Below are 24433 nucleotides of genomic sequence, written 5' to 3' on the forward strand. Positions count from 1 at the left end.
CCACTCACCTGTCATGTGATTTAAGCTCCTTCCTCCCTGGATCCGGCTTGCAGTGGCACCCTCCTGCTCCTGAGTCAAATGGGACTGCAGCAGAAATGGACACAATATGGACACTCAAGAGATCTTCTTCACCCTACAGCCAGACAAGATCTGTCCCACCTGCTTGGCTTTCTTGGTCTCCTTTGGAAAGGTACCTACTGCTAAGAAGGCTGACTGGCTTTATTTGCAGAAGGCCTCCCCGCCTTTTGACAGACCTTACAGAGCCCATCTCTGCCCTCCCTCCCTGATCATGACTTAATTTGCATACGGGACGGAAACCACACTGGGTGCATTTGAGTGACTTACTGTACAGACTCTGTTATGTTTAAACAGCAGTTCCCTTGGGGAGCCTTAGAAATGGTGGGTTAGGGTAGGGTTGAGGTGTGTGGGTTTCTGAATAAAGGGTGGTAGACCACCACATTACTATTAACTATCTCTAATCACCAAGATCATACCTGCCTGCGGCTTGGAACAAGGTTATCAAAAGTTCATCTGACTTTTTTTTTTTAGACTAGAAGCTAGACATTAGAGGTCTTTGTGTGATTTGCAGGGGATATAAAAAGACTTGTAACCCAGCATTAGAATCCAAAATCTTTTCTTTTTCTTCCTTCATAGGTGTCATGGCTTCCCTGGCTGCAGGAAGAAAATAAAGAGACAAGCATCTGTCATGACAATGTAGGGTGTGGGTTTTTTTCCCCCATCAGCAAAACCTGAATTTGGCAAGCTAACCATGGTTAACATGAACCATGGTTTTGCATTGTGTCTGAACCACACTTTTAATGAGAGAATGGCTATGCATTTCCAGATCCTCAAAAGACATAAAAGATTATGCTTATTAATCTGATATTAAGGGACTGCCCTCTTTTCCTATTGGCCTCTATTCTCCTTCCTTTAATGGCACACAAGCTACATTCAGAAAAGATAATATTTGTTTTTCTTTTTACCCTGCCTTCCTCAGAATATAAGGTTTGGAGAGTCTTTGTATTTGAGAGAATAGCTTCCTTGGAGGCTGAACTATATGGTATTGTATCCCGAATAAAGGCAAAGGCCGTTATACCCAGGAATACATGCCTGCACTGTGGCTTTTCCCCTATAATAGAGAAACTCACTGGGGCTGGCTCTGCTTTTCTTCTCACCCCCTCCAGGGCTGAGCTACTCAATGAGGGCGACTTCCCTTCCACCCAGCAAGTTCCAAGGGTACTGGGAAGTTGAAGGCAGAAAGCTGACTCCTTATCAGCCCTTCCTAGCTGAGGGCTCCCTCCCAATAGGAGCTAGGCTACAAGGGAGGGCCATTCCTGGCCAAGGGCCAATCAGGTAGCGAGTGACTTGTTGTTTTGGAAAATATATCGTTTATAGATCTCTGTTACCAAAAGTGTACCCTCCCCCAACCATTTAATCATATCTCTCTGTCTGAAGCGGCAGAGTTCAAGTCCCACAGTACCTTTAAGACCAACAGAGTTTTATTCCTGTACAATCACACTTCTTCAGGTATCTGACAAATACCTTGAATAAGTCTGTAAGTCTTCAAGGTGCCACTGGACACAAACTGTTCTGGGTCTAGGGTTGCCAACCTCCAGCTACAGGCTTGGAAAGCTGTATTTACAACTGGTCTCCAGTCTACAGAATACAGAAAATGGCTGCTTTGGTTATATCCAGCTAAGGATTTTTCTCTCCAAGGCTCCCCACACAAATCTCAAGGGATTTCCTAACCCAGAGTTGGGTTTGCCATCTCACTATAGACACACATAGATTTAAAGAGAAGGAAAACCCAAGCATACCCATGGCTGTTTAGAGGGTGAATCCTATGTCATAATAGCTATGCAGCTGACCACCCTAACTTTATCTGTGTCAAGAACACTCTGGTGCAAACCTCCATCAGTGAGCTCCCTGAAAGCCTGAGACTCTGCAAGAGAGAGAAACTGCACATCAAGGCCCTACATCCAGCACAGGAACTTCCCCTTTGCCCCCTGAGTGAGCACCATGAGATCAAGGACCATCTGTTTCTCCTCCTTCAAGGTTGGTTGGCTCCCCGTAGTTCAGGCTGAAGAATCCTGGTCCAAGAGGTTGGCTACTCTTTGAACTCAGCCTCCCATGCCCAACCAAGAGGACCTGATGCATTTTTTTTAATTGCATTATGGGGACAGCTCATAGCTAAGCACTAGAATACATGCTTGGTACATGGGCTATTCTACACATTCTCTCCCCCACTCCCCATGGGCCTAAACACAGATTTCCCTGTAGACCTATGTCTTCCCATTAACGCTGGATTGGTATGTCCTTGATGAGCACCTGCAACTTTGAGATCAAGAACTTGTTCCCAGACTGGATGTCTGAAGATCAGAGTTCTCTCTGGATTTTTCTAAGTAGTATCAGCCTTGCTGGGGTGAGAGCCTGACCCTCTTGCAGTGGCAGGTCAAGTGATGTCAGCATCCCAGCACAGGATCCTGATTGGGGCCTTAACAGTTAGCACCTCACTCTGCTATTATGTGCTTAATTGTCTGATCCCTAAATTAATAGAAGACTCTGTGATTGGACCATTTGTGTGAACCCCATGTGGGAAATGGTTCGTAATCTTTCATGTTTTGATTTTAAAATCCACTTGCTTGTGAGTACGAGTATTATAGCTATAGTAAATACTGTTTTTTACTAACTAGTATAGCTTATGTGTCATTTGAACTTTTTGTCTGATTCTTGAACTGCCCACCCAATGTCTTCTTGGTTATAGAATCATAGAATCATAGAGTTGGAAGCGGCCATACAGGCCATCTAGTCCAACTCCCTGCTCAACGCAGGATCAGCCCTAAGCATCCTAAAGCATCCAAGAAAAGTGTGTATCCAACCTTTGCTTGAAGAATAGCTACCAATGTAGTTGCTTTTAAGGTCTCTCTTCCCTGGACTGGGTTGTAACATCTTGCATAGTTCCCAGACAGACCTGAGGGTCAGCCCTGGAGCCCTAGACCTGGGGGTGGTGACAGCCTACCAAAGGGAGCTTAGGCGTATCCTGATTCCCAGTATGGTGACTTTGAATCCTTGATCTAAGCATCTGGGAAGACTGGGGAATTGGTCTTCCTGGATGCTACAGGCAGAGCGGGTGATTCTTATCTAGTTCTACAGCCTCATAAGATCTGCCTGAACATTTGTCAACTCATTGGACATATTCCTCCTTGGAATACAAAGCTCCACACAGTACAGCATCTGCTTACAGTCCGGGAAACTCAACTTCTCTGCTCTGTTGCTTGAACAGAACTTTACCAAACTTTACTACCATTCCCCACAAGTGTTAGATAGTTTGTTGCTTTGTTTTGCTGTGATTGTCAAGACTAAACACGGACTTTCTCTAATGAAAACTAAGAATCCAGAAGAGAGTATCTGTAATGCAGAGGATGTCCTAACAGAGAGGCAATAAAGCAGTTCCAAAACGATGATATTTTTGCTACCTCTGATTCTAATGTTGAAGAGAACTGGGAACAGAAAAGGCAACCCACCCAGAATGAGAAGGGGGCTCACCTTACCTGTGAATCCCGAGGTCCCGATGATCGTTTCGTTATGTACTGCTCACAGTTTGAAATGGAAACTATTTAAAATGCCACTTGAAGTAAATATAATGGCAAGTCAAGCAGAAGTAGAGATTGTTCTCCTTTATTAGTTTCACTGTCTATTTTTTGGAGGAGCGTTTTGCTTACTGGCATCAAGAATAGCTGACTTCTTCTTTTTTGGATTGCTTTTCAGTGGCTGGCCAAGCCATTACATGAGACGGGTTTTCAGCAGAAAAACAAGATTATGTCCAACAGCCCCTGAAGACCAGCAAAATGCCCAGGGTAAGCTTTCAAGCGCCACATCTCCCCTTCTTCAGTTTTCAGCATACGCTTCCATGTGGCGCTTGGACAAGGGAGATTGTGTCAAGGGGCTATGGAAGATGGAAGCTGCATATTGCAGAATGCCATGAGGAGGAGAGGGTGGCCAAACTTCAAGGGAAATGGACATCTCCCAGAATTACAACAGATCTTCAGATTGCAGTGATCAGTTCCCCTGAAAAAGAATTGGTGGCTTTCAAGGGTAGACTCTGTCATTGTACCCCACTGAGGCCACTCTCCTTCCTAAAGCCTGCTCTCTCTAAGCTCCACTCACACATCTCCAGGAACTTCTCAAGAGTTGGCCGGTGCCTGTTGTCCTCCCCAAGAGGAAACCTGGCTGAATCTGGCCTGGGGGTGAGTGGGAAGGAAACAGGCCTGAAGGAAGTTCAGAATAAACATGTATCCCCTTTGTTGAGTGCTTAAATTGGTAGGCCAGTGGACCATGGTCTACTGACCATGCCTAAGCAGTGGGACTCGAACCTATTCTAGTGGCTGAGGTGTGAGGAAACTGACTTTACTAGTCGAAAATATGCGTGTCTGTTATGTTTATGAAACAAATATGTAAACTTCCAGGGAAATGGCAACCTGAATGGGAACATTTTTTAAAGCCCCAGACTTATACTGTTTCTGCATTAGGAGACATACCTTCTTTTAGCTTCACTTTTGATTTCGATTGGATGTTGCAAGTTGACATTTGCTTTCTACATCCCCCCTCTTGTTTCCCAGACTGAAATTAGTCATACGTTTTCCCCATTGAGAGTTGGAAGGAGGAAGACTCCCATGATGCTTTGCTCCCTTTCCCTTTCCAAGTTTTCTTTTTTGCAAAATGGTGCCTCCTTGCACCTTTCTTTTAATTGTACCACTTCGTTTCAGCATTCTGTGCCCTTCATCACCTCCACACTATTCCCCCAAGGTACTGGATGTTATTTTTTTAAAAAAAAAACAAACCCAAGTTATTATGTTACAATGCTGCTGCATTGTAACACACAAGACTGCTTTTTTAAAAAGTAGAAGTAGGGAAAGTGGTGGGAGGCCATAGCTGGGGGCATGACAGCACACTCCCAAGGGGATTCGGTCAAACTAATGCAACCCCCATAACAAACCTCATATAACCAGCCCTCTTTTACATGGAAGCAGTGATATTGATTACAGAATAGAAAGAGGGCTCCTGAGGCTGCCATCATGACAGACTCCAGTGTGCAGGGGCCTTGGAAGCAGCCCATAGGTACAGAGAAGCTTACCGCTCTCCCTTTCCTTTGCCAGCCTCCACATCTGCCTCCTGACAGTGGAAGAGGACAGAAAGAAACACTCTGCCAGGCAGATTTTAATGCAGAAACAGATGAAAAAGTCAGCCCTTTAAAAATGCAAATCTAAACAATATTGCTAATGCAGAAACAGTCTCACTGTCCATTTCCAATCTCTGCCAGGGATACCCTATACTCTAGGAAGTCCAGTCACTCCTTGTGAAACTTCTACTTGGAGAGTTTTGCATACAGGTGAGGCTTCTGCAGTCTCTGCAACTTCCCTAACCAAACTAACATGCTTCTCCATCGTGTCGGAATTGTATTAAAACTAGATGTTATATGGCAGAAAGGCACATTTCTGGCAATATGGATAGAAACTTCAGTTCTGATATAATTCACCAAGAAAAGAGTAGGTTGACAGATTCAAAAAGTAGACTGCTCAACAAATATGAATTACTCTCTTATTCTACTTATTATCTAGTAAAAACTATCTCTGGTAATTCCCAGCATATTAAAAAAAGGACTCTGGACTTTGTACTATTTTTTCAGATTATGGAGCAATCCGCATGCTGGAAAACAAAAGCACAGCTATGGGGCAAGCACACACATACACACACACGTTTTACTTTTGTATTTCTTGGTCTTCCCTGGGTGAAATGTAACAGATTATTATAGAGTTTTAAGAGCCAACAAAAATAGATATATCTTTTTTCTCTTTTAATGATTTTTCATTTTATTTCTCTTTTTAAACACAATTTTCAAAAAAACTTAATATAATTTCCCTGCTTTTTTGTTTCTTTTCTTGTTTTATGTCTCCCTTCCCATTCCCTCTTCCATTCTTGATTATTATTTCTCTCCCTCATCTTATTTTTATTCAATTTTAATTGAATTGTTGTAATTTTAATCAAAGACATAAAATGCTTTGCTGGTGACATAATTATTATTATGAAATGATCAATCAGAAATGAGTGACATTTTTCATTTCTTTTACTCCTATTTATAAAGATTTAAGTAAATATCTTGGAATGTCTCTGTGCTGCCTATTCCCATGTGTCCTTATTCCATCATCCTAGAAGTGAAATCAAAAATTAACTCAGAACAAATTCTCAGGAATCTCAGGCACTGGGATAAAACTGAAGTTAGTCTTTATTGAAAGAAAGCAGGCAGCAATCAGCGGAAGATCATAGGCAGATAGCCATTGTCAACGACAATGTTACAAAGCGAGACTAGAGTAGTTATAGCTTTGGACACCACGCCCCCCAACGACCAGATTTTAGGCACATAGCTTCTTTTCCACATTATGTTATTATGAACTGTTACAGTGTGTAAACAGGAGACTGTGGGCTTTCCGCACCGGGATCCTTGTAGCAAATTGTTTGCTGAACGAAAAATCGCCATTTTAAATAGTGGAATTCGTCATTATGCATACCTGCCTTTGTAGTGGAATCCAGTTGAGTTTCTATCGTTTCCCACAGGCTTCCGGTCTCTGCAAAAATCGCTAGAAAGGAAGCGCTATTGCCAAGCTCATCCCGCCCCTGGCCGTCAAGCAGCCAATGGGTGGCCATTAGCATGCTCCCAAACAGCCCCTTTCCCTTTAAGAAAGGTTTTTTTAAAACACACCCGTTGCAACGAATATTCGTTGATTCGTTGCAACGGAGAGACCCATCCAGCTGGCAGGTGTGTTTGAGCTGCCGTTTCATTGTTGCCACGCTCCCCCTGAGTGAAAAAAAAAAATCCCCCCCCCTCACGGGCACGATTTTCTGCCGAAAACAATGTGAAAAATAAAGGGAAAATACATCAGCAAACGGGCTTCTCTGTTGTTTGTGCTTAGTGACTTAAAACAGTTCTGGGGAGGGACTGCAGCCGGGGAAGCCTCACTGGCTAAACGGAGGCTCGCCGGTGCATTGATCTCCGCTCACTCGGAGAAAAAAAATGGCAATCGCTTCACCGGAAGATCAGAGGAGAGAGCCAGGGGGAGGGACTTTGCAGAACCTGCAACAATGGTAACGCACAGAACTTTCCCGCTAGTGTTGCAGATTGGTTGCAGGAGTGTAGCGCTTTCCGGAAGGTGAATCCACTTTTGGGGATTTCCCTGAAAGCGCTACAACGAAGCGCTTTTTGCGGATCGGTTTCAGGTGTGTGGCAGATTGTCAACGACGTTGTGCATAACGGCAAATCAGTAGCATTTTCAATTGGCAACCATTGTGCGATTTTGAAGGAGTGCGGAAAGCCCATGTCTGTCTGACTAACACCCAGGTGTTGAGGAACTAGCGGATATGTTACACATACCACTCTAGTACATATGATAAGGGATTTGGACTGCAAAGAGTCTCTGAGATACAGAAGGCTGGGAAAAGCGGGATGTGGCAGGAAGGGAGGGGCACCTTCCAAGAGTACAATTCAAGCCCACTAGAAAATAACCAAACTTACATGGGCCAGCCACGGCACTTGATACTCAAGTTCATCTTTGTTCAGCATAGCATCAGGGAAACCACACCAAAGACTGCAGAGGACAGGGAATTATTTCTTCCCAGTGATTTGAATAATCATTGATTGCTGAAACATTGCTCCCCATGAAAAAAATGGTAGCCTCATGGAACAAATTAATATTTAATTTTTTAAAAAATGTAAGGAATGAATCTTTCCCTAAGACTTGGGTTAATGAGAAGATACTCTTAAAACAAGACTGGGCTGCCATACCAAAGAATCAAAATAGATGAGGAAATGGGCTGAAATGTGGTTTTCTCCTCTACTGCTTCTTGATCTCATTCGGAACCGGGCGAGTCCTCTCCCTTATTTGAAGCAACGCTTTCCGAAATTTTTCAGTGAGGTGGATGACTGCAGAAGTTAACTCCTTGCAGCTATGGATAAACTGGGTTCCTGAAGAGAAAAAAGGAAAAGGAAAATACATGGAGATAAAGGTAAAGGTAAAGGTATCCCCTGTGCAAGCACCAAGTCATGTCTGACCCTTGGGGTGACGCCCTCTAGCGTTTTCATGGCAGACTCAATACGGGGTGGTTTGCCAGTGCCTTCCCCAGTCATTACCATTTACCCCCCAGAAAGCTGGGTACTCATTTTACCGACCTCGGAAGGATGGAAGGCTGAGTCAACCTTGAGCCGGCTGCTGGGATTGAACTCCCAACCTCATGGGCAAAGTTTTCAGACGGCTGCCTTACCACTCTGCGCCACAAGAGGCTCATATACATGGAGATATGCAGAGCCAAATGACACAGAGGTACCACAATCAAGCTGTACTTCAAGGTGCCTTCTTGCAAGTTTCCAAGTTGCAATGCCTTGGGGTGCCTCATGACTATTTCACAAGAAAGAATGGTCAAATATAAATCCATGTCCTTCCCCTGCCCCCTGCCCCCCCCCCCCCCACACACACACAGGTTGGGATGAATTAGCACTGAAGTGTGAGATATTTTAACCAGGAAAACATTGCAGAGGAAAGAATTACCCTTCCCTCACTTCTATCCCCGGGCTTTGACCCCAGTTCAAATCCTTCCACTTGATGCTTTTTCAGGCCAGGCACATATCTGTAGGTCAGATCATATGTTCCCAGAATGATACATCGTGTGTGTTTTCACATCATATACAGTGAGGCTTGGCCCTCATTTTAGGCAAGGTAAGGCAGATCACCGTAGATTTATTATAAACAATCAGCTAATGGCCAACCATTTGGCTTATGACAGAATCAACTGTCTGACTGAGCTTTGGGTCTCTCCCATCTTCCATTCTCCTAGCCAATCAAGGAAGTCGCAGCTATTATTTGCATTCTTGCAACGTAGCTCTGAGGCATGATTTTCTGAGAACATAGTTGCTGAGAGCCTCAGGGGTTAATCAGAAGGTCCCTGATTCAGATTCTACATCTAGATGTGAAGCAACCCAAACCTTCTGAAGTACCATGCAATTATTTGGGGATCGGTGTTGATGCTATGTGGGTGTCCATTAGAAAGTAACACTTACGGGGCTTTCCAGCCTGGTTCGGCAATTCCCTGAGGAAACTGAATTCCTCCCACAGGGTTCTGCCATCACAGGATGAGACACTTTTGGTGGTGGAGGGAGATGCTGGAGAAGATTGTGGTCCTCCTGCAAAGCAAGACAGAAACATTTATTAGCTCACAGTCACACAAAGGTGTCCCAATGAGGAAGTAACCTAATAAAACACATATGTGCCACTATTTCAAGAGCGCAGTTGCTAATTCAGAGACCATGTGCTCATCTAGAGAGCTGAAGGAAAGTTCTAGGTAATGGAAACTCTGTAGAGATCTGCAACTTCCTAAACTAAAGGAGGCTGTGCTATATTTGGAGATCTAACAGGAATCCCTTGCTCAGTCTGGTGCTGTTCTCAATGTATGCTTCTGAAATTTTCTTGTTAATAACTTTGGGTGCTGGTAGGGTGGTTGTATGTAGAACATAGACTTCCATCATCATTGACATGCTAGTGTAAAAGGGAGCTCCAGAAGGGGGATGACTTTAGACCTCTGTCAATATTGGGCTGTCATGGAATGCAGCATGTGTCAAGCTTGGTTCAAGGATGTCTAGACTATGATGATCAGAAAGTCTCTTCTGTGAGAAGTCCATCAGGACAGACAGAACTCTTAACTGAAGTCTGAAGAAGAAATCAAGGGGGAGGGAGGAAAGGAGGGAGGGAGGGAGAGAGGGAGGGAGGGAGGGAGGGAGGGAGGGAGGGAGGGAGAGAGAGAGAGAGAGAGAGAGAGAGAGAGAGAGAGAGACCAAAATACTTCTTCAGGTGTTGGAAAACCTTTTGAGTGGGCAGGGTGGAATAGGCCTACAGGCCAGAGCAAGCCCATTCCACCACAAACTCATTGTGTTCCATAAACATGGATAGACTTACCACTCTCCGTTGTGCGTTGATATCCAGAGGTAGGCAGGGATGATGAGTAGTGCAAGTGAGCTAGGGACAAAGACAAAAACCTTTCAAATAATTTCATTTTTCATTCTATCCCTGTTCTTTAAGAACCTTTTAATTACAGACAAAACAAGCTATATGCTCCAGAGAACACCTATGATTTAGGCCTCTGCCCATATTGGCCACACTATTGTGGTGTCATGGAATGCAGCCTCAATCAAGTTTGGTTCAAGGATATACAGACTGATTCATTTTTGCTTTGGATGAAATCACAGAACACAAGGGAACAAGGGTTTTCAGTGAACCAAGGCTGCATGCCTAGGCCCTTGCCTATTTCTGGTACCTATTTAAAAACTTTAATAGCCCTCCAGTAGCAAGGGTGGTAAGGAGGGAAGGGGAATGGTGGCCAGTTTCAACCAACTGTGTTGTTAGAAAGGAATGTAATGGATCAATATGCTGAAAAGTCATGAACTCATCAGAAGAACCGTCTGCTGAAAAACTGCTCCCTGTCCACCTCTGGCAAACAGGACATAAGACAAACCAGGTGGGTAGGTGGGGCTGAGCATCCATTCAGTTGGACAACGGCATTCTGTTGCATTTGAAGCCTTTGACTAAGCAATCTTTCCTGATGGCACGATATTCCCTGCAAATACTCTGCTGAGCCATTTCTGCATCTCACTGGGGAGCTAAGGGGTTTCCCGCAGATACGCAGGGCCCATGCCGTGTATAGCCTTTAAATGCTCTGTGATGTCAATTTAAATCCAGTGCTGATCAGCATGTACAACTGGCTTCCTATATTCCAATTATGATGGTGACAAGCACCATGACCATCAGTTTACGATCATTAAACAAATCATAACTTGCATGAGGATATACAGCTTGGGGTATAAAATAAGCCTCAACAACTTGAGAAAGAGAATGGAAGAGGCAGGCATCAGAAACCTTGATTTGAGATCACTTTTATATGTTTATGATTCCCACCCTCCTGCTGAATGAACTCACACTGGACATCTATGACGAGTTCTTCTGACTTTTGGGTCCCAAAGCTGTTCTTAGCCTCACATCTATAAATACCAGAATGCTGGTCTGTTTCAGCTTCAAATTCAATTTTTTTGAAATTCTTCCATTCATCCATCACTTGGTCATCCTTATACCAAAGGTACTCAGAGACTTCTGGGGTGCTGCTCTTGAGCATACACTTCAGAGAAAGTCTCTCTCCCTCGTGAATGCTCGTTCCAGGTGAAGCTATCAGCCAAACATCTCTAGGAGCATCTGAAATAAGCAAATGTCAGGGGGGGAAGATAAATCAGATCAATTATTTAAATAGCAATATAACATTATATAATTCCCACTAGCACCCTACTTGTCCCCCGAACACCTGGCCGTGGTGATCTATGTGACTGTCACCTCCAAGTTGGATTTCTGTAACTCGCTCTATGCAGGCCTTCCCTTGTCCTTTACCCGGAAATTGCAGCTGGTTCAAAATGCAGCTGCTAGGGTCCTCACTGGAACACCTTGGAGGGTCCATATCCAGTCTGTGCTGAGGCAGCTGCATTGGTTGCCAGTTACGGGGCAGATCAATTTCAAGCTCTTGGTGTTGACCTTGAAGGCCCTTCACGGTCTGGGACCCACACACTTGAGGGACCGCCCGTCACCTCATGCCCCTCACAGGGCTTTAAGCTCTGCAGGTACAAACCTGTTGGTGGTTCCCAGCCCACAGGAGATTCGCCTGTCCTCAACCAGGGCCAGGGCCAGGGCTTTTTCGGCCTTGGCCCCAACCTAGTGGAATGAGCTCCCAGAAGTGCTGAGGACCCTGCAGGAGCATGCACAGTTCCACAGGTTCTGTAAGACAGAGCTCTTCCACCAGACAGGGCATGCAAGATTTAAGGACAGGGCATGCAAGATTGGGAGCCCATTCCACACTGAACATCACCAGCATTGGGGTTGTTGACACCTCTGAATGTTATGGTCCCCTGAAGCGATGGGGGAAGGAGGGGAATGGGCAGGGTAGGACTTGGTTTTTTAAGGATTGGCTTGTTGCTGGAGCAGGTTTCGTTTTTGTATGTAATTGGAGGGTTTTATCATTTTATTGTAACCCACCATGAGACACTGTGCGATAGCGGTGGGTAATAAATCCAAATAATGATGCTGATGACAATAATAATATCCTACATTGGCCACAACATAACACTGCTTTCTTATACTTTCTCACCTCTGTTTATGATCATTACAAGTTCCATCACTTGCATGATGGATCAGAAGATTTTCTCTCAGAAGAATTATCTGGGAAGAACTGGAGACTGGAAGAAGCTGGCTAGCATCACAAGCTTGAAAAGAGATCCTTGTTGTTATGTTGAGAAGTACCACATTCAATATCCCAATTAATTATGTTACTCTGTGATAGCCAGAATCCTCTTGCTTGAGGTTAACAAGGCACTAGATCAAGTGTGGACTATTTCTGGTATGGAAACGCATCGGTGCAAGCTCCCTGGCTCAACTGTATTCGACTAAGGTGTACTAGAAAGACCCCCTACTGCTATGTTGACAATTCCCACATTCAGTATTCCATCAATTGCACCATCGCAGTGAATCAACTCACACTGGACATCTATGCGGAGTTCTTCTGACTTCTCAGACCCAACACTGTTCTTAGCCTCACATCTGTAAGCACCAGAATGCTGGTCTCCTTCGGTTTCAAATTCAATTTTTTTTAGCTTTAGCCATTCAAACATCAGTTGATCATCCTTATACCAAAGGTACTGATAAACCTCCGGATTACTGCTGCTGCGTGTACATTCCAGAGAAAGCGTCTCTCCCGCTCGTATGGTCATTCCAGGCGAAGCTATCACCCGAACATCTTTAGGAGCATCTAAAATAAGAAATCATCAGGGGAAAGGAGCAGAAATCAGATAAGCTGTGTAGGAAATATGTTGGAAGAAACTAGGTTGAGGTCATAGAAATTTTTTTTAAAAATGTACAATTCACCAATGCTCTCTATGCTCATGAATGATTATAACACCAACTCAGTTCTCATATGGTTAGATCAGAGTCACCTGAAACTCAACCCCTCCAAGATGGAGGTCCTGTGGCTGAGCAGGAAAGGGGCAGGACAGGAAGTGCATCTCCCTACCTTTGTGGGGCAACATCTCGCCCACTGCAAGGAATTTAGGAGTGATTCTGGATGCCTCCCTTATGATGGAGACACAGGTCACAGGGATAGCGCATACATTATTTTATCATCTTCACCAAGTAAGGCTACTAGCACCCTACCTACCCCCAGACTGTCTGGCCACAGTGATCCATGCAAAAATCACCTGTAGCCTGGACTTCTGTAACTCGCTCTATGCTTGCCTGCCCTTGTCCTTGACCCAGAAATTTCAGCTGGTGCAGAACGTAGCTGCTAGGGTCCTCCTCACTGGTTCATGTTGGAGAACCCATATCCAGCCAGTGCTGAGGCAGCTGCATTGGTTACCAGTTGGGGCCAGGATCAAGTTCAAGGTTCTGGATTTGAACTTTAAGGGCATCTGTGGCTTGGGCTCAGCCTATCTGAGGGTCCGCATGGCCTGTAAAACAGAGGTCTTCTGCTAGCTTCATGGTTGAGGCCAGGTTAGCAAGATCAATAGGCCTCACTCAGGCTTCACTATAATATCTAGCATACCCCTTGTCAGATGCAGGAGGTATGAGGGATCTTGTCATCTTAGTAATTTTTGGATTAATGCTGTTTTAGGGTTGGGTTTTATGGAGATATTTTTATATGTAACCCACCTTGAGTTCCAGGAGGAAAGTGGGCTATACATTTAATAAATAATAACAATATATACAGCACTCATTTGCAAATATTCACATGCAGCAGCTGCATGCTACTTGGAGACTGCATGCCAATTCTGCCCAATTTCAAAAAGGGCAATTCTGCCCTTTTTAAACAATTGGAAACACTAGCCTGATCTTTTCCTGGCTGTGACTATCAAGTGTTTGGATTTGAAATGTGGTGCCCTTTTGGGTATGTAGAGGGGGACACATGCTTCTTTTAGTGGGTGGGGGGTAGAATCTGAGAAAACGGCATTGCGTAAAATTTGATCCATAAGAACTACTTGATGATCAAGTACCGCTTCTGAACCTGGCTGTCCCTCAGCAATGAAATCAATGAAAACAGGGGGGCACAGGAACTGAGATGTGCACTCTGATATTAAGTAACCAAATTGCCAAAGTCTATTTTCATTGTTGCTGATAGTATTCTAGCCATTGCTGGAAACAATGGCAACCATTCATTTCTAGAAATCTTGGGGAAAGCTGTCTTAGCCACATCTTTTCGTTTTTAATGTCCATTATGCTTTTCATAACTTTGGTGCAACAGAGGAAAACACTGAGTGAAATGTGGCAGAACGGGAGAGGGAAGGAGCTAATAGGTTAGCCATTCATGTAACTGATAGAGTTGATATCCACCTAGAAGAGGTAAACAGTGTGACCAGCACAGCCTACCACAAAAGTTCTGCTGTTGCCATGTAGCAGCTGTAAAGGGCATTTTAATGTTACAGTGGATGCATTCATGTATATTTGGGACACTGCTTTAATAAACACAGATATACAAACCCAAGGATATATTGCATTAAAATGTTATCTCAGTTTTCTCTTCTCTCCCCCACCCCCTTTTTCCCCTTTTGAATGAAATTTCATGAAATAATTTTAGCCTATCATGATTAAAATTTGATTGTGCTCTGATAGAACAAAGGGAAATCCATTGCATATAGGCTTAGGCTTTGATTTGGTTTGCCCTGATTTAAATTCTCAAGTTTGGAGTCAGCTGAGACCTTGGAAACAGAAAGAAATCATTACCAATAAAAAAAAACTCCTTTGTATTAACAATTTTTCCTTAATGCATGCTGAAGTTGTGTTGGTACTCAAGATGTTCAGAAGAAGATCCAAGAAGATGTCCTTTCTTATTTTATATCTATAGCAGTATTTGCTATCCCAGTAAAGTTACTCTTTCGTTTGAATTAAATTTAAAATATCTTTGTTCTTCTATGTCGCCCTTCCGCACCCAGCTTTCGCAGTTAGTGTTGTGGGTGATCAGATGAAGTATATCTTTTGTTCAGGTCAGGCAACAACTTCTTTTCATGGTCTGTCCCCACCCACAGTACCCAGGTCTCTCCTTAGGGGGAAAAACTCACATTTCACATAGAGCTGCATGGTGCTCTTGGATATTTCTAACCCATTCTGTTCTTCCAGAGAGCAGACGAGAGACTTTCCATGGTCCTCCCAGGTCATTTCCAAATTCACTACTGTTTGGATCATTCCATTACTGATAGTTGTTTCTTGTGAAGACAAACGAGTCTTTTCTAAGCCACTGATAGTCAATCTTAGTGGTTCCGCAGGGCAATGGTACGGTACAAAGCAGGTCACTCTTATCCACCCTTCTTGGATATCTTTTGGGTTGAGGTCCATCTTAGGATCTGGAGGTGATTCTACAGTCAGAAAATAAATTGGGATATGCCTGTTATTAAGTAACCAAACCTAGTTTAATTGTTGGTACTATTCAGTCCAATGCTGAAAAGAAGGTCAAATGCCCAAGTTATGCTTAGTGGGACTTCTCAAAAGATCTTCTTGTAGAAATGTGCAGCTTCTTCTTTTGGGCTAGCCACAGCACTGATAAAGCTGTTCTGACCGAGCAGTAATCTCAGGGCTCTCTCGGCCTCACCTCCCTCACAGGGTGTCTGTTGTGGGGAGAGGAAAGGGAAGGCACATGTAAGCTGCTTTGAGACTCCTTTGGGTAGAGAAAAGTAGCATATAAGAACCAACTCTTTATCTTTAGTTGGATACTGGGCAGATTCTCCAGGGCGCTGTGGAGGGTATAGGGGTTATTAAGGCCTAGGGGCCCGGGTTCAGGCTCTTTCTCCCCTTGGTGGCCAACACAATGTTTTGGAATTGTTGGATTAATAAATATAAGCTGTGGCCTCTTTTTGCCAACGTGTTAATGGTGCAAGTGTCTCCTTTCAGACCAAGAAGTGGCCGCCTGCAAGTCAACTTTTGAAACAGATGAGGAGAAAACAGAAAAGGCTCAATTCAGTTCTTACCAGCAACATTGATTGTAGCGTTGAGAAACCACTTATTTAGCTGAACTGGACGATTATATGAAGCAAAGAGTTTTACCCCATAGATGCCATTGTCCTCCATTCGGACTTGAGAGATCTTCAAGCTGCAGTCTTTTGTCTCTAAATTATCCTGGAGATTCCCTACAAACTCCAACCGGCTTGCAGGGGAAGACTGCACTTGGGTGCCGTACATTCCTGATATGGTAAAGATGTAGTACAATAAGTGGCCCAAGTAGTCTGACTGGTTTGTATCATAAAAAGGCTGATGATACCAAAGCAGGGAGATGTTGCTGAGAAGAGCCCCCATATATTGATTGATCTGGCAGGGAATCACTACACAGGATCCGTTCCAGGTGACCAGGGAATCAGGGTTTATCCTCAATGGGTTCAGATTGCAAAGGAAACCTGAAATGGAAGGAACACAAGGCAGAATCCGGTCATCTCCCTGTATTCTCCTAGAACTAAATGACTACACACGCACAGACGGTGAGTTTGGAAGGCGGCAGAGGAGGGAATGAGTGGGATTATATCCCTTGTTTTAGAAACGGCCTGTTGCACTCATCAGTCATCAGTTATGGGTGAAGATAAATAGATAAAGACTATCAATAAAATATCCAAAAGGAAAAAAAATGAACGTTTTAAATCCCTAGATGACGTTTGCTGTGTTCCCACATTGCAATGCGATCAATCTTTAAAAAAAAACAACAGAGGATGGAAATCGAGGAGGAGGGAAGGGTGGAAATCCGGATACAGACATGTCACTGGAAAATGCGCAGGCTGTGTGATGGACAGAAAATTGCAAATGCAGGATTTCCCCACCAAATGAACCCCAGTTAACTCCCACAGAAAATTAAATATCTCCTTATCTGAAGATTCGGGAAACACGTGGTAATGGGGACTGTAATTCATATTTGCTCCCAGATAAGCAAATTCATGTGGGGAGATGTTTACTTTTCTTGATTCATTAAAGATACAAGTGTGGGGTAAAACCCTACAGTTCAAATGGCCTGAATGTTCCAAGCTTCAATGGGTTGGGTTGTTGATGTTGTTTTTTAAGTCACTCTTGGGTTCTATCACTTCAACCTCAGTTTACAATTTTAGTTCTTATTTTCCACTGAGAACTCCAGGGAAGTGGGGTGGGTAGGAAATTAAAACAGTTATGGGGGATGAATCCAATGTGGGGTCATAATTCATTTCCCGGTATATCCTTCACCGTTTGCAGAAAATAAATATTAAAGAGAGCAAACCACCAAGCTCCTTAAAAGAGAAACGCCTTTGTATATAAAAAGGGGAGAAAGAGTCCTTGCTGTCTGTTCTGTTCATTCTGTCAGTGTATTTGTTTTTTTGGGGGGGTCATCATTAGCTCTGCTCAGCTTATTTAAATATCACGCAAACCATGAGTGGAGTGGGATAGTCCATGTGAGATAAAATGGGGGAAGTCTCCTCTCAATAACGAGAATGAGGACAACACAGTTGTTAGCCAATTCCCTCTCCTCCTCCCTCCTCCTCCCCCTCCTCCTCCTCCTTATCTGAGGCTAACTAAGGCAGCCTCTAGATGCCCAGAACAGAACAAGAACTATTACAAGTATAGCCTTAGGGAATATACATTTGATTATATACAGCCAGTGGAAATTTCAGCATGTTACACCATGACCATATATGGAAGCAGTCATGTCGGGCTGTTGCCAATTGGTTGTGGTGGAGCACCATGCTCCCGACCATTTCTTGTGTCCCCATAGGAGATGCATTTCAATGGTGGAGCTGGTCTGCCACTTTCTGCACCCCCATGGGGGACATTATGATTATTATGATTATTATGATTATTATGATTATTATGATTATTAGATTTATTTCCCGCCACTTCCTTGTGGCTCGTGGCGGGTAACAGCATTCCAAAATCCCCATTAAAATCCCATTAAAACAATAATAACGTTACCAATATTACCAGCATGGCAGGAACGGCAGCTCAACTTTCCCCCCCCCTCCCACTACTAGCGGGTGGAGAGGAGGTCCTGGTGATGTTTTACTTCGGGTCCGAATCCCGAGTCCCCGGGGGGGGCATAGATCTATATTATCGGCCACGGCCTCAACCATAAACCTGGTGGAAGAGCTCCGTTTTGCAGGCCCTGCAGAATGTTGAAAGATCCCGCAGGGCATGCAGCTTTCCCGGGAGCTCATTCCACAAGGTCGGGGCCAGGACCGAAAAGGCCCTGGCCCTGGTCGAGGCCAGGCGTGCTTCCTTAGGGCTGCATGTTTTGCGGATGGAGTAGCTCCGCTGCCTAAATGCATCTCCTTGATAAACGCAACCATGGTGGAACATTTCCACCACATGGGGCAGTGGAGGGCAGTTGTTTTGCAGGAAAGGGGATTGTGTGAAAATGTGATCCCATCTTCTTGCAAACTAGCAAGAAAACCCCCCATTCAACCCTGCAGCACTGCAAAGCACCGTGGAGCTGAGAGGAGCATTTTCAGTCCCCTCCCAGCCACCGTAGCATGGGCCTGACCCAGCTTGGCTACTGATGGCAGCACAGCAAAAAAGGGAACGCTGGAAAATCAGCCTTCCCTTGCTGTGGGCCATCAGAGGCCCTAAAGCGGGCCATGGCTGGGAGGGGGCCGGGCCAACACCAACGCCATGCATAAACGGGGATTAGCCCCACTGTCACAGAATCACAGAATCATAGAGTTAGAAGGGGCCATACAGGCCATCTAGTCCAGCCCCCTGCTCAACGCAGGATCAGCCCAAATCATCCTAAAGCATCCAAGAAAAGTTGGTATCCAACCTTTGCTTGAAGACTGCCAGTGAGAGGGAGCTCACCACCTCCTTAGGCAGCCTATTCTACTGCTGAACTGCTCTGTGAAAATTTTTTTCCTGATATCTAGCCTATATCGTTGTACTTGTAGTTTAAACCCATTATTGCGTGTCAAGCAGGCGTCGACCAGCTCTTCCTGCCCATGCATAATCGGTCCATGAAACAACCAATGCTGCCTTGGATCCTTCTTTCTTATTCTTCCCACAGACCAAAGAGAGACACAAATCATTACCTGGAAAGAAGAGCAGCCAAACCAAATTCTTCATTTTTACTTCCAGATGGCGCCAACCCTGAAGAAAGAAAAACGGATTATATTTGTCTCTCATTCACCTTGTTTTTATCGTTACCATGATCCTCACCAAGTGGTAGGAGGGGCAAGGAACTGGGCCCATAACCTGCCCCTTGGCCTATTACAAAGACCCAAAAATTCTGATCTCACCTAACAACCAGTCCTGGAAACCAGCAATTTTCACAAAAATTCCCTGTTTGGAATAAATCCTTTGGTAGCATATGGACCTGCAAGGACCATCTCAGGATATAACAAACATTTTGTTTATTTGCTTATTTGTTCTTTGCATCATTTATTCTCTAATGTATGTATTTATTTACCTCCTTGATTTGCCACTTTTCTCCTTGGTTAGAATGCTCAGCTGCTTACTTCATTCTTCTGCTTCAAGTCCATTAACAGTCATGGTTTAGTAATTTACTGTCTCCTCATATATGTAGTCCGGTGATTTCCATTACGTTAACTGTATCTATAGCAACAGATCTCTTTTAATTTCTCTGTTCTGTAACTGGAAATGCATCTGCCCTTCATCACTACTCTGGAGATTTTTATTCCCTCTTCTATGTTTTTTTCAAGCTGGAGTTGAACCCAAATGACTGATAACTTTATTTATTTATTTATTTATTTATTTATTTATTTATTTATTTATTTATTTATTTATTTATTTATTTATTTATCATACTTATATACCGCCCTCCCCGGAGGCTCAGGGCGGTTTACATAAGAACAAGGAACAATACATAAAACGGTCTATAAAAACATGTGAATAACCTCATAATCATAACTAATAGTTGTAACCAGATAACAATGTATAACAGTACAATATAACAATACAACAATGTAACAGTACAAACAGGTCCAGGGCTTATTGGTGGAATTCGGAGGGGGGGCAGGGGGGAGCAGGGGCCCTTCGGTCGCTGTTGATTATGTCTGGTCTCAGCCAAATATAAATTCAGCTTGTTATTCCAGCTTGAATCATTATATTGCATATTTGTGGGATAGTTTCATGATGCTGTTTACTAATTTACTGCTTCCTTAATATGTAGTCTGATGATTTCCATTTCATCGCCTGAAGAAGTATGCATGCACACAAAAGCACACACCTTGAATAAAAAGCTGTTAGTCTTAAAAGTGCCATTGGACTCAACTTTTTCTCTGGATCTGTGTCGAGAACACTCTGGCACTGTTGAGTGCAAACCTCCACCAGTGAGTTCCCTGAAAGTCCCAGACTATGCAAAAGACAGAAACGACATATCAAGGGCTTACAACCAGCAAACGAACTTCTCCTTTGCCACCCTGAGTGAGCAGCATAAGATCATACAATCATAGAATCATTGAATATTAGAGTCGGAAGGGTCCATCTGGGTCACCTAGTCCAACCTCCTGCACTATGCAGGACTCTCACACCTGCCACCCCCTTGAACCTTGTTCAGAAAAGGAAACCTATCTTAAGGCAATACAATCAACTTAATACCTGGTATGACCTTGATTGTATAAATTAGAGTTGCTAACTCAACAGGTTGGGAACTTAGTAATTTACATGTTTCTCCCCACACTTTGTAGAGCTTGTAGAGCTGGTGGCCGTTTGTATATTATAACTGGTAAGATTTAACATCATTAGGCTTCGGTTCACATAGAATATGTAAAAACTCATTTAGAGTTTATGTTGTTTCGACAGGTTTAAAATAAGCTATTGGTTAGAGAACCAGTATTTGGAAACTTACTATTGGAGGTATGTGCTTTAAAATTATACTATGTACAATTTGTTTTGCAGATCTATGCAATATATTGTAAGATTGATTTGTATGTTTGTTTTGTATTGAAAACGGACATTACCGGGATGCTGTTCTGGTAGAAGTCCTGACAAATAAAGGAATAAGAACAGAAAAGAAAGATACATAAGGAGAGGTTACTCCTGTTTTTGATTGTATTAAGTTGATTGTATTGCCTTAGGATAGGTTTCTTTTTCTGAACAGTATTCACTTTGAAACCATCCTATTTTGATTTTGTTGTACCTCTTAAGCCTTCACAGAATCAGCCTCTCTGTCAGATGGCTATCCAGCCTCTATTTAAAGATTTCCAAAGATGGAGAACCCACAGCCTCCCGAGGAAGCCTGTTCCACTGAGAAGCTGCTCTAACTGTCAGGATCTTCTTCCAGGAGTTTAGATGGAATTACTTTTGCATTCTTTTGCATTGGATCTGGTCCTTCCCTCTGGAGCAAGAGAGAACAACTCTGCTCCATCCTTTACACCAGTGGTCCCCAATCCCCGGTCCGGGGACCTGAACCAGTTCGTTGATCAGTCAGTACTGGGCCACCGCTGCTCCTCCTCGTCCTCCTCCCCGGTTGCTGCCTCAGGGGCTACCCTTCCATTCTGCCACTGGCTCACCTTTGGTGCTCTCTGGCGGCCGCCATGGCTGGGGCTCCCCCTCGGCGTTTCATTCCGCAGCTGCTGCTGGCAGCGCCCCCCAGCAGATGGTGGGAAGTCAGGGGCGCCGCCAGAAAAGCAAGTGGAGCAGGGGCTCAGGCGGCGGTGATGTCCCTCAGGAAAAGACTACCCCCCCTGGGCCTCAGTCAAATTGTCAAGCGTTGACCGGTCCCCAGTGATAAAAGTTTGGGGACCACTGCTCTACATGGCACCCTTTTAAATACTTGAAGATGGTTATCAGATCCCCTCTCAGTCACCTCCTCTCCAGGCTAAACAGACCAAGCTCCCCCAATCTTTCCTCATACATCTTGGTCTCCAAACCCCTCACCATCTTTGTTGCATCCTCTGGACATGCTCCAGTTTGTCTACATCCCTCTTCAAGTGTGGTGCCCAAAACTGAACACAGGACTCCAAATAGGGCTGAACCAGAGCAGAGTAAAAGATCGAGGATCATCTGTTTCTGCTCCTTCAAGGTTGTTAGAATCCCTGTAGCTCCAGTTGAAGAATTTTGGTCCAAGAGGTTGGCTTCTCATTGAACGTGTTCTCCCAGCCTCACCCAAGAGGACCTAGTGCAATTTTTTGGCATTGGGGGACAGCTCATAGCTCAGCACTAGAACACAGATTTGGGTGTTCTATATATTCTTTCTGGGTGTGCAAAGTCTTTTGGTATATTGCTAGTGTTTCCCCTAGTATCCTATACCCTCCGATTCAAAAAATGACAGGATCCTGGGTATAGGGAAAGGCATAAGCCAGCTCATTGTTAAATGACAATGTAGCAACCAGTCCTGCAGCAATGTACTAATAGGAATATATGCACTCTAATCTCTGGGCACGATGAAATATGAGATCAACAGCAACAGGTCTTCCTTAAGAAGCAAGTATTTTTGCACAAAACAGATGCTGGAACATACCCAATTCTTCCTCTTCTTGTAGCTGGATTTTAATCCATCCAATAGTCTGTTTACAACTGTGGAAACTCCAGTTTCTGCCCTGTTTCTTAATCAGGACCTTACAAAACTACAGTTCAACATGTTTTAACTTGTTCCTTTTCTAGACACTAACTTCCTTTAATGAACATTTCAAATGCAGAAGGAAGTATCTACAATGCAGCGGATTTCCTAATGGAGAGGCAACAAAGCAATTCTAGTGTCATATTTTGTGTTGCCACTGATTCTAACGTAGAACAGAAGGGCCAGGGACTACCCTTACCTGTGAATGCTGAGGTCCCCACGGTCCTTTGGACAGTACTGCTCACCATCTGGAAATGAACCTAGGGAAACAGTCGCTTTGGGTAAATATCATTGTATGTCAGCAGAAGTAGAGCCTGTTCTCCTTTTTTAGTTCTTTTATCTACTGCTTGGAAGGAAGTTGTGGTTACTGGACTCAAAAATATCTGTCTGCAAGCAACATTCTCTCTTTTTTTTTTATTGCCTTTCAGCGGAGGGCCAATCCATCACAGGAATCAGGTTTTCAGAAGAAAAACAAGGTTCTGGTCCAGCAGCCCTGAAGACCAACAGGATGGCCAGGGTATAACTAGAAGCTTTCAAGAGACACAACTCCCTTCCTCCAATTTCCAGCAAATGTTTCGATGTGATGCTTGCACGAGGCAGATCCGGTCAAGGGATTGGGGCAGGTAGGAGCTGTGTATTGCGGAATCCAATACGAAGAGAAAGGAGGCCAATCTTTAGGGGGAAGTGTGGTGATCTCCCAGGATTTCAATAGATCTCCAAGTGACTGAGATCAGTTCCCCATGAGGAAGGGGGGTGGCAGCTTTGGAGGGTGGCCTCTATGGCATTATACTCTGCTGAAGGACTTTTCCTCCCTAAAAATTGGCCTCTCCAGGCTCAACCCACAAATTTCCTAGAACTTCTCAAGAAGAAGAAAATCTGTTGTTTTTTTGTACCCTGACTTTTACTACCCGAAGGAGTCTCAAAGCGGCTTCCAATCGACTTCCCCTCCTCTCCCCACAACAGACACCCTGCGAGGTAGGTGAGGCTGAGAGAACTGTAACTGATCCAAGGTCATGCCGATAGCTGCATGTGGAGGAGGAGTGGAAAATCAAATTCGGTTCTCCAGATTAGACGCTGCTCTTAAGCTGTACACCAAGCTGGCCTTCTCAAGAGCTGGCAAACCCTAAATGACAGGTGCCAATGGTCCTCCCCTGATAGGAAACCTGGTTGATATAGGGTTGGGAGGGGAAGGAAATAGGCCTGGAAGAAGTTCAGATTACACACACACACACACACAAAGTGTCCCCTTCGTTCAGTGCTTATGTTGTCAGTAAAATTCTCATCTATCGTGGCCAGAATCAGAAACCCCCTGAATAACCTGTGTTAGGTGTTACTAGAAACAGAGCTGTCTCCCAAACATATGAGGAAGTAATTAGCAGTTCTAGGATAATAATAAGCAATATGAAAGGTGGTAACAGCAAGATCTTCACCAGTGTTTACAAAGGGAGTATCTGGCAAGAAATCTTAGACAGAGGCAAACTTTAGAAATTAATAAAAAGAAATCTATAACAACATACAAAGAGCTTAATCTAGTGCATACACACAGAAGAAAATACACAGGTGATCGGGTTTTGGTAGAGGAAATAATGGGCCAATTAAAGCATACATTACTATCTGATGCATCAAGAGGCAAGGATTCCAGAACAAGAAGTGGCCTGCCCACAAGCTGGATCTCGCACAGAGGGTCAGCCAAATATGACAGACAAGAGCGCTTGTCTCTGCTCTCTTTTTATAGGAAATTTGCCCCTTGGGGCTAGGGGTAGGGAGCCTTAAAACAAAGCCTTGATGTGATTAGGAG

General features: G+C 44.0%; 2 protein-coding genes across 7 annotated transcripts in view; both read right to left on the bottom strand.

Annotated features, from left to right (window-relative positions):
• The window catches only part of LOC143837292 (B-cell receptor CD22-like), a 40709-nt gene extending 37037 nt beyond the window's left edge, over positions 1 to 3672 (bottom strand). The window contains exons 1-4 of one of the 6 annotated variants that reach the window (XM_077336925.1): positions 3552 to 3639; positions 1543 to 1656; positions 495 to 672; positions 9 to 84 (exon numbers count right to left, since the gene is read on the bottom strand). The gene's annotated coding sequence lies outside the window, so the exon portion shown is untranslated. Of the gene's footprint in view, positions 1 to 8; positions 673 to 1542; positions 1657 to 3546 lie in introns of all 6 variants that reach the window. The other 5 variants (XM_077336928.1, XM_077336923.1, XM_077336929.1 and 2 more) reach the window with 5 other exon arrangements.
• A 2285-nt stretch (positions 3673 to 5957) lies between these two features.
• LOC143837293 (B-cell receptor CD22-like) lies at positions 5958 to 22846 on the bottom strand. Its single transcript, XM_077336930.1, has 10 exons — positions 22835 to 22846; positions 20347 to 20427; positions 19145 to 19202; positions 16085 to 16507; positions 15182 to 15475; positions 12613 to 12882; positions 11016 to 11285; positions 9999 to 10058; positions 9107 to 9229; positions 5958 to 8017 (listed from the first exon to the last, which is right to left on the bottom strand). The coding sequence occupies exons 3-10, from the start codon at positions 19176 to 19178 to the stop codon at positions 7887 to 7889; spliced, it is 1605 nt and encodes a 534-aa protein (XP_077193045.1). The 5' UTR covers positions 19179 to 19202; positions 20347 to 20427; positions 22835 to 22846; the 3' UTR covers positions 5958 to 7886.
• Between the last annotated feature and the right edge of the window lie 1587 nt (positions 22847 to 24433).

The sequence above is a fragment of the Paroedura picta genome, chromosome 5 (assembly GCF_049243985.1).
Source record: "Paroedura picta isolate Pp20150507F chromosome 5, Ppicta_v3.0, whole genome shotgun sequence".
Lineage (NCBI taxonomy): Eukaryota > Metazoa > Chordata > Lepidosauria > Squamata > Gekkonidae > Paroedura > Paroedura picta.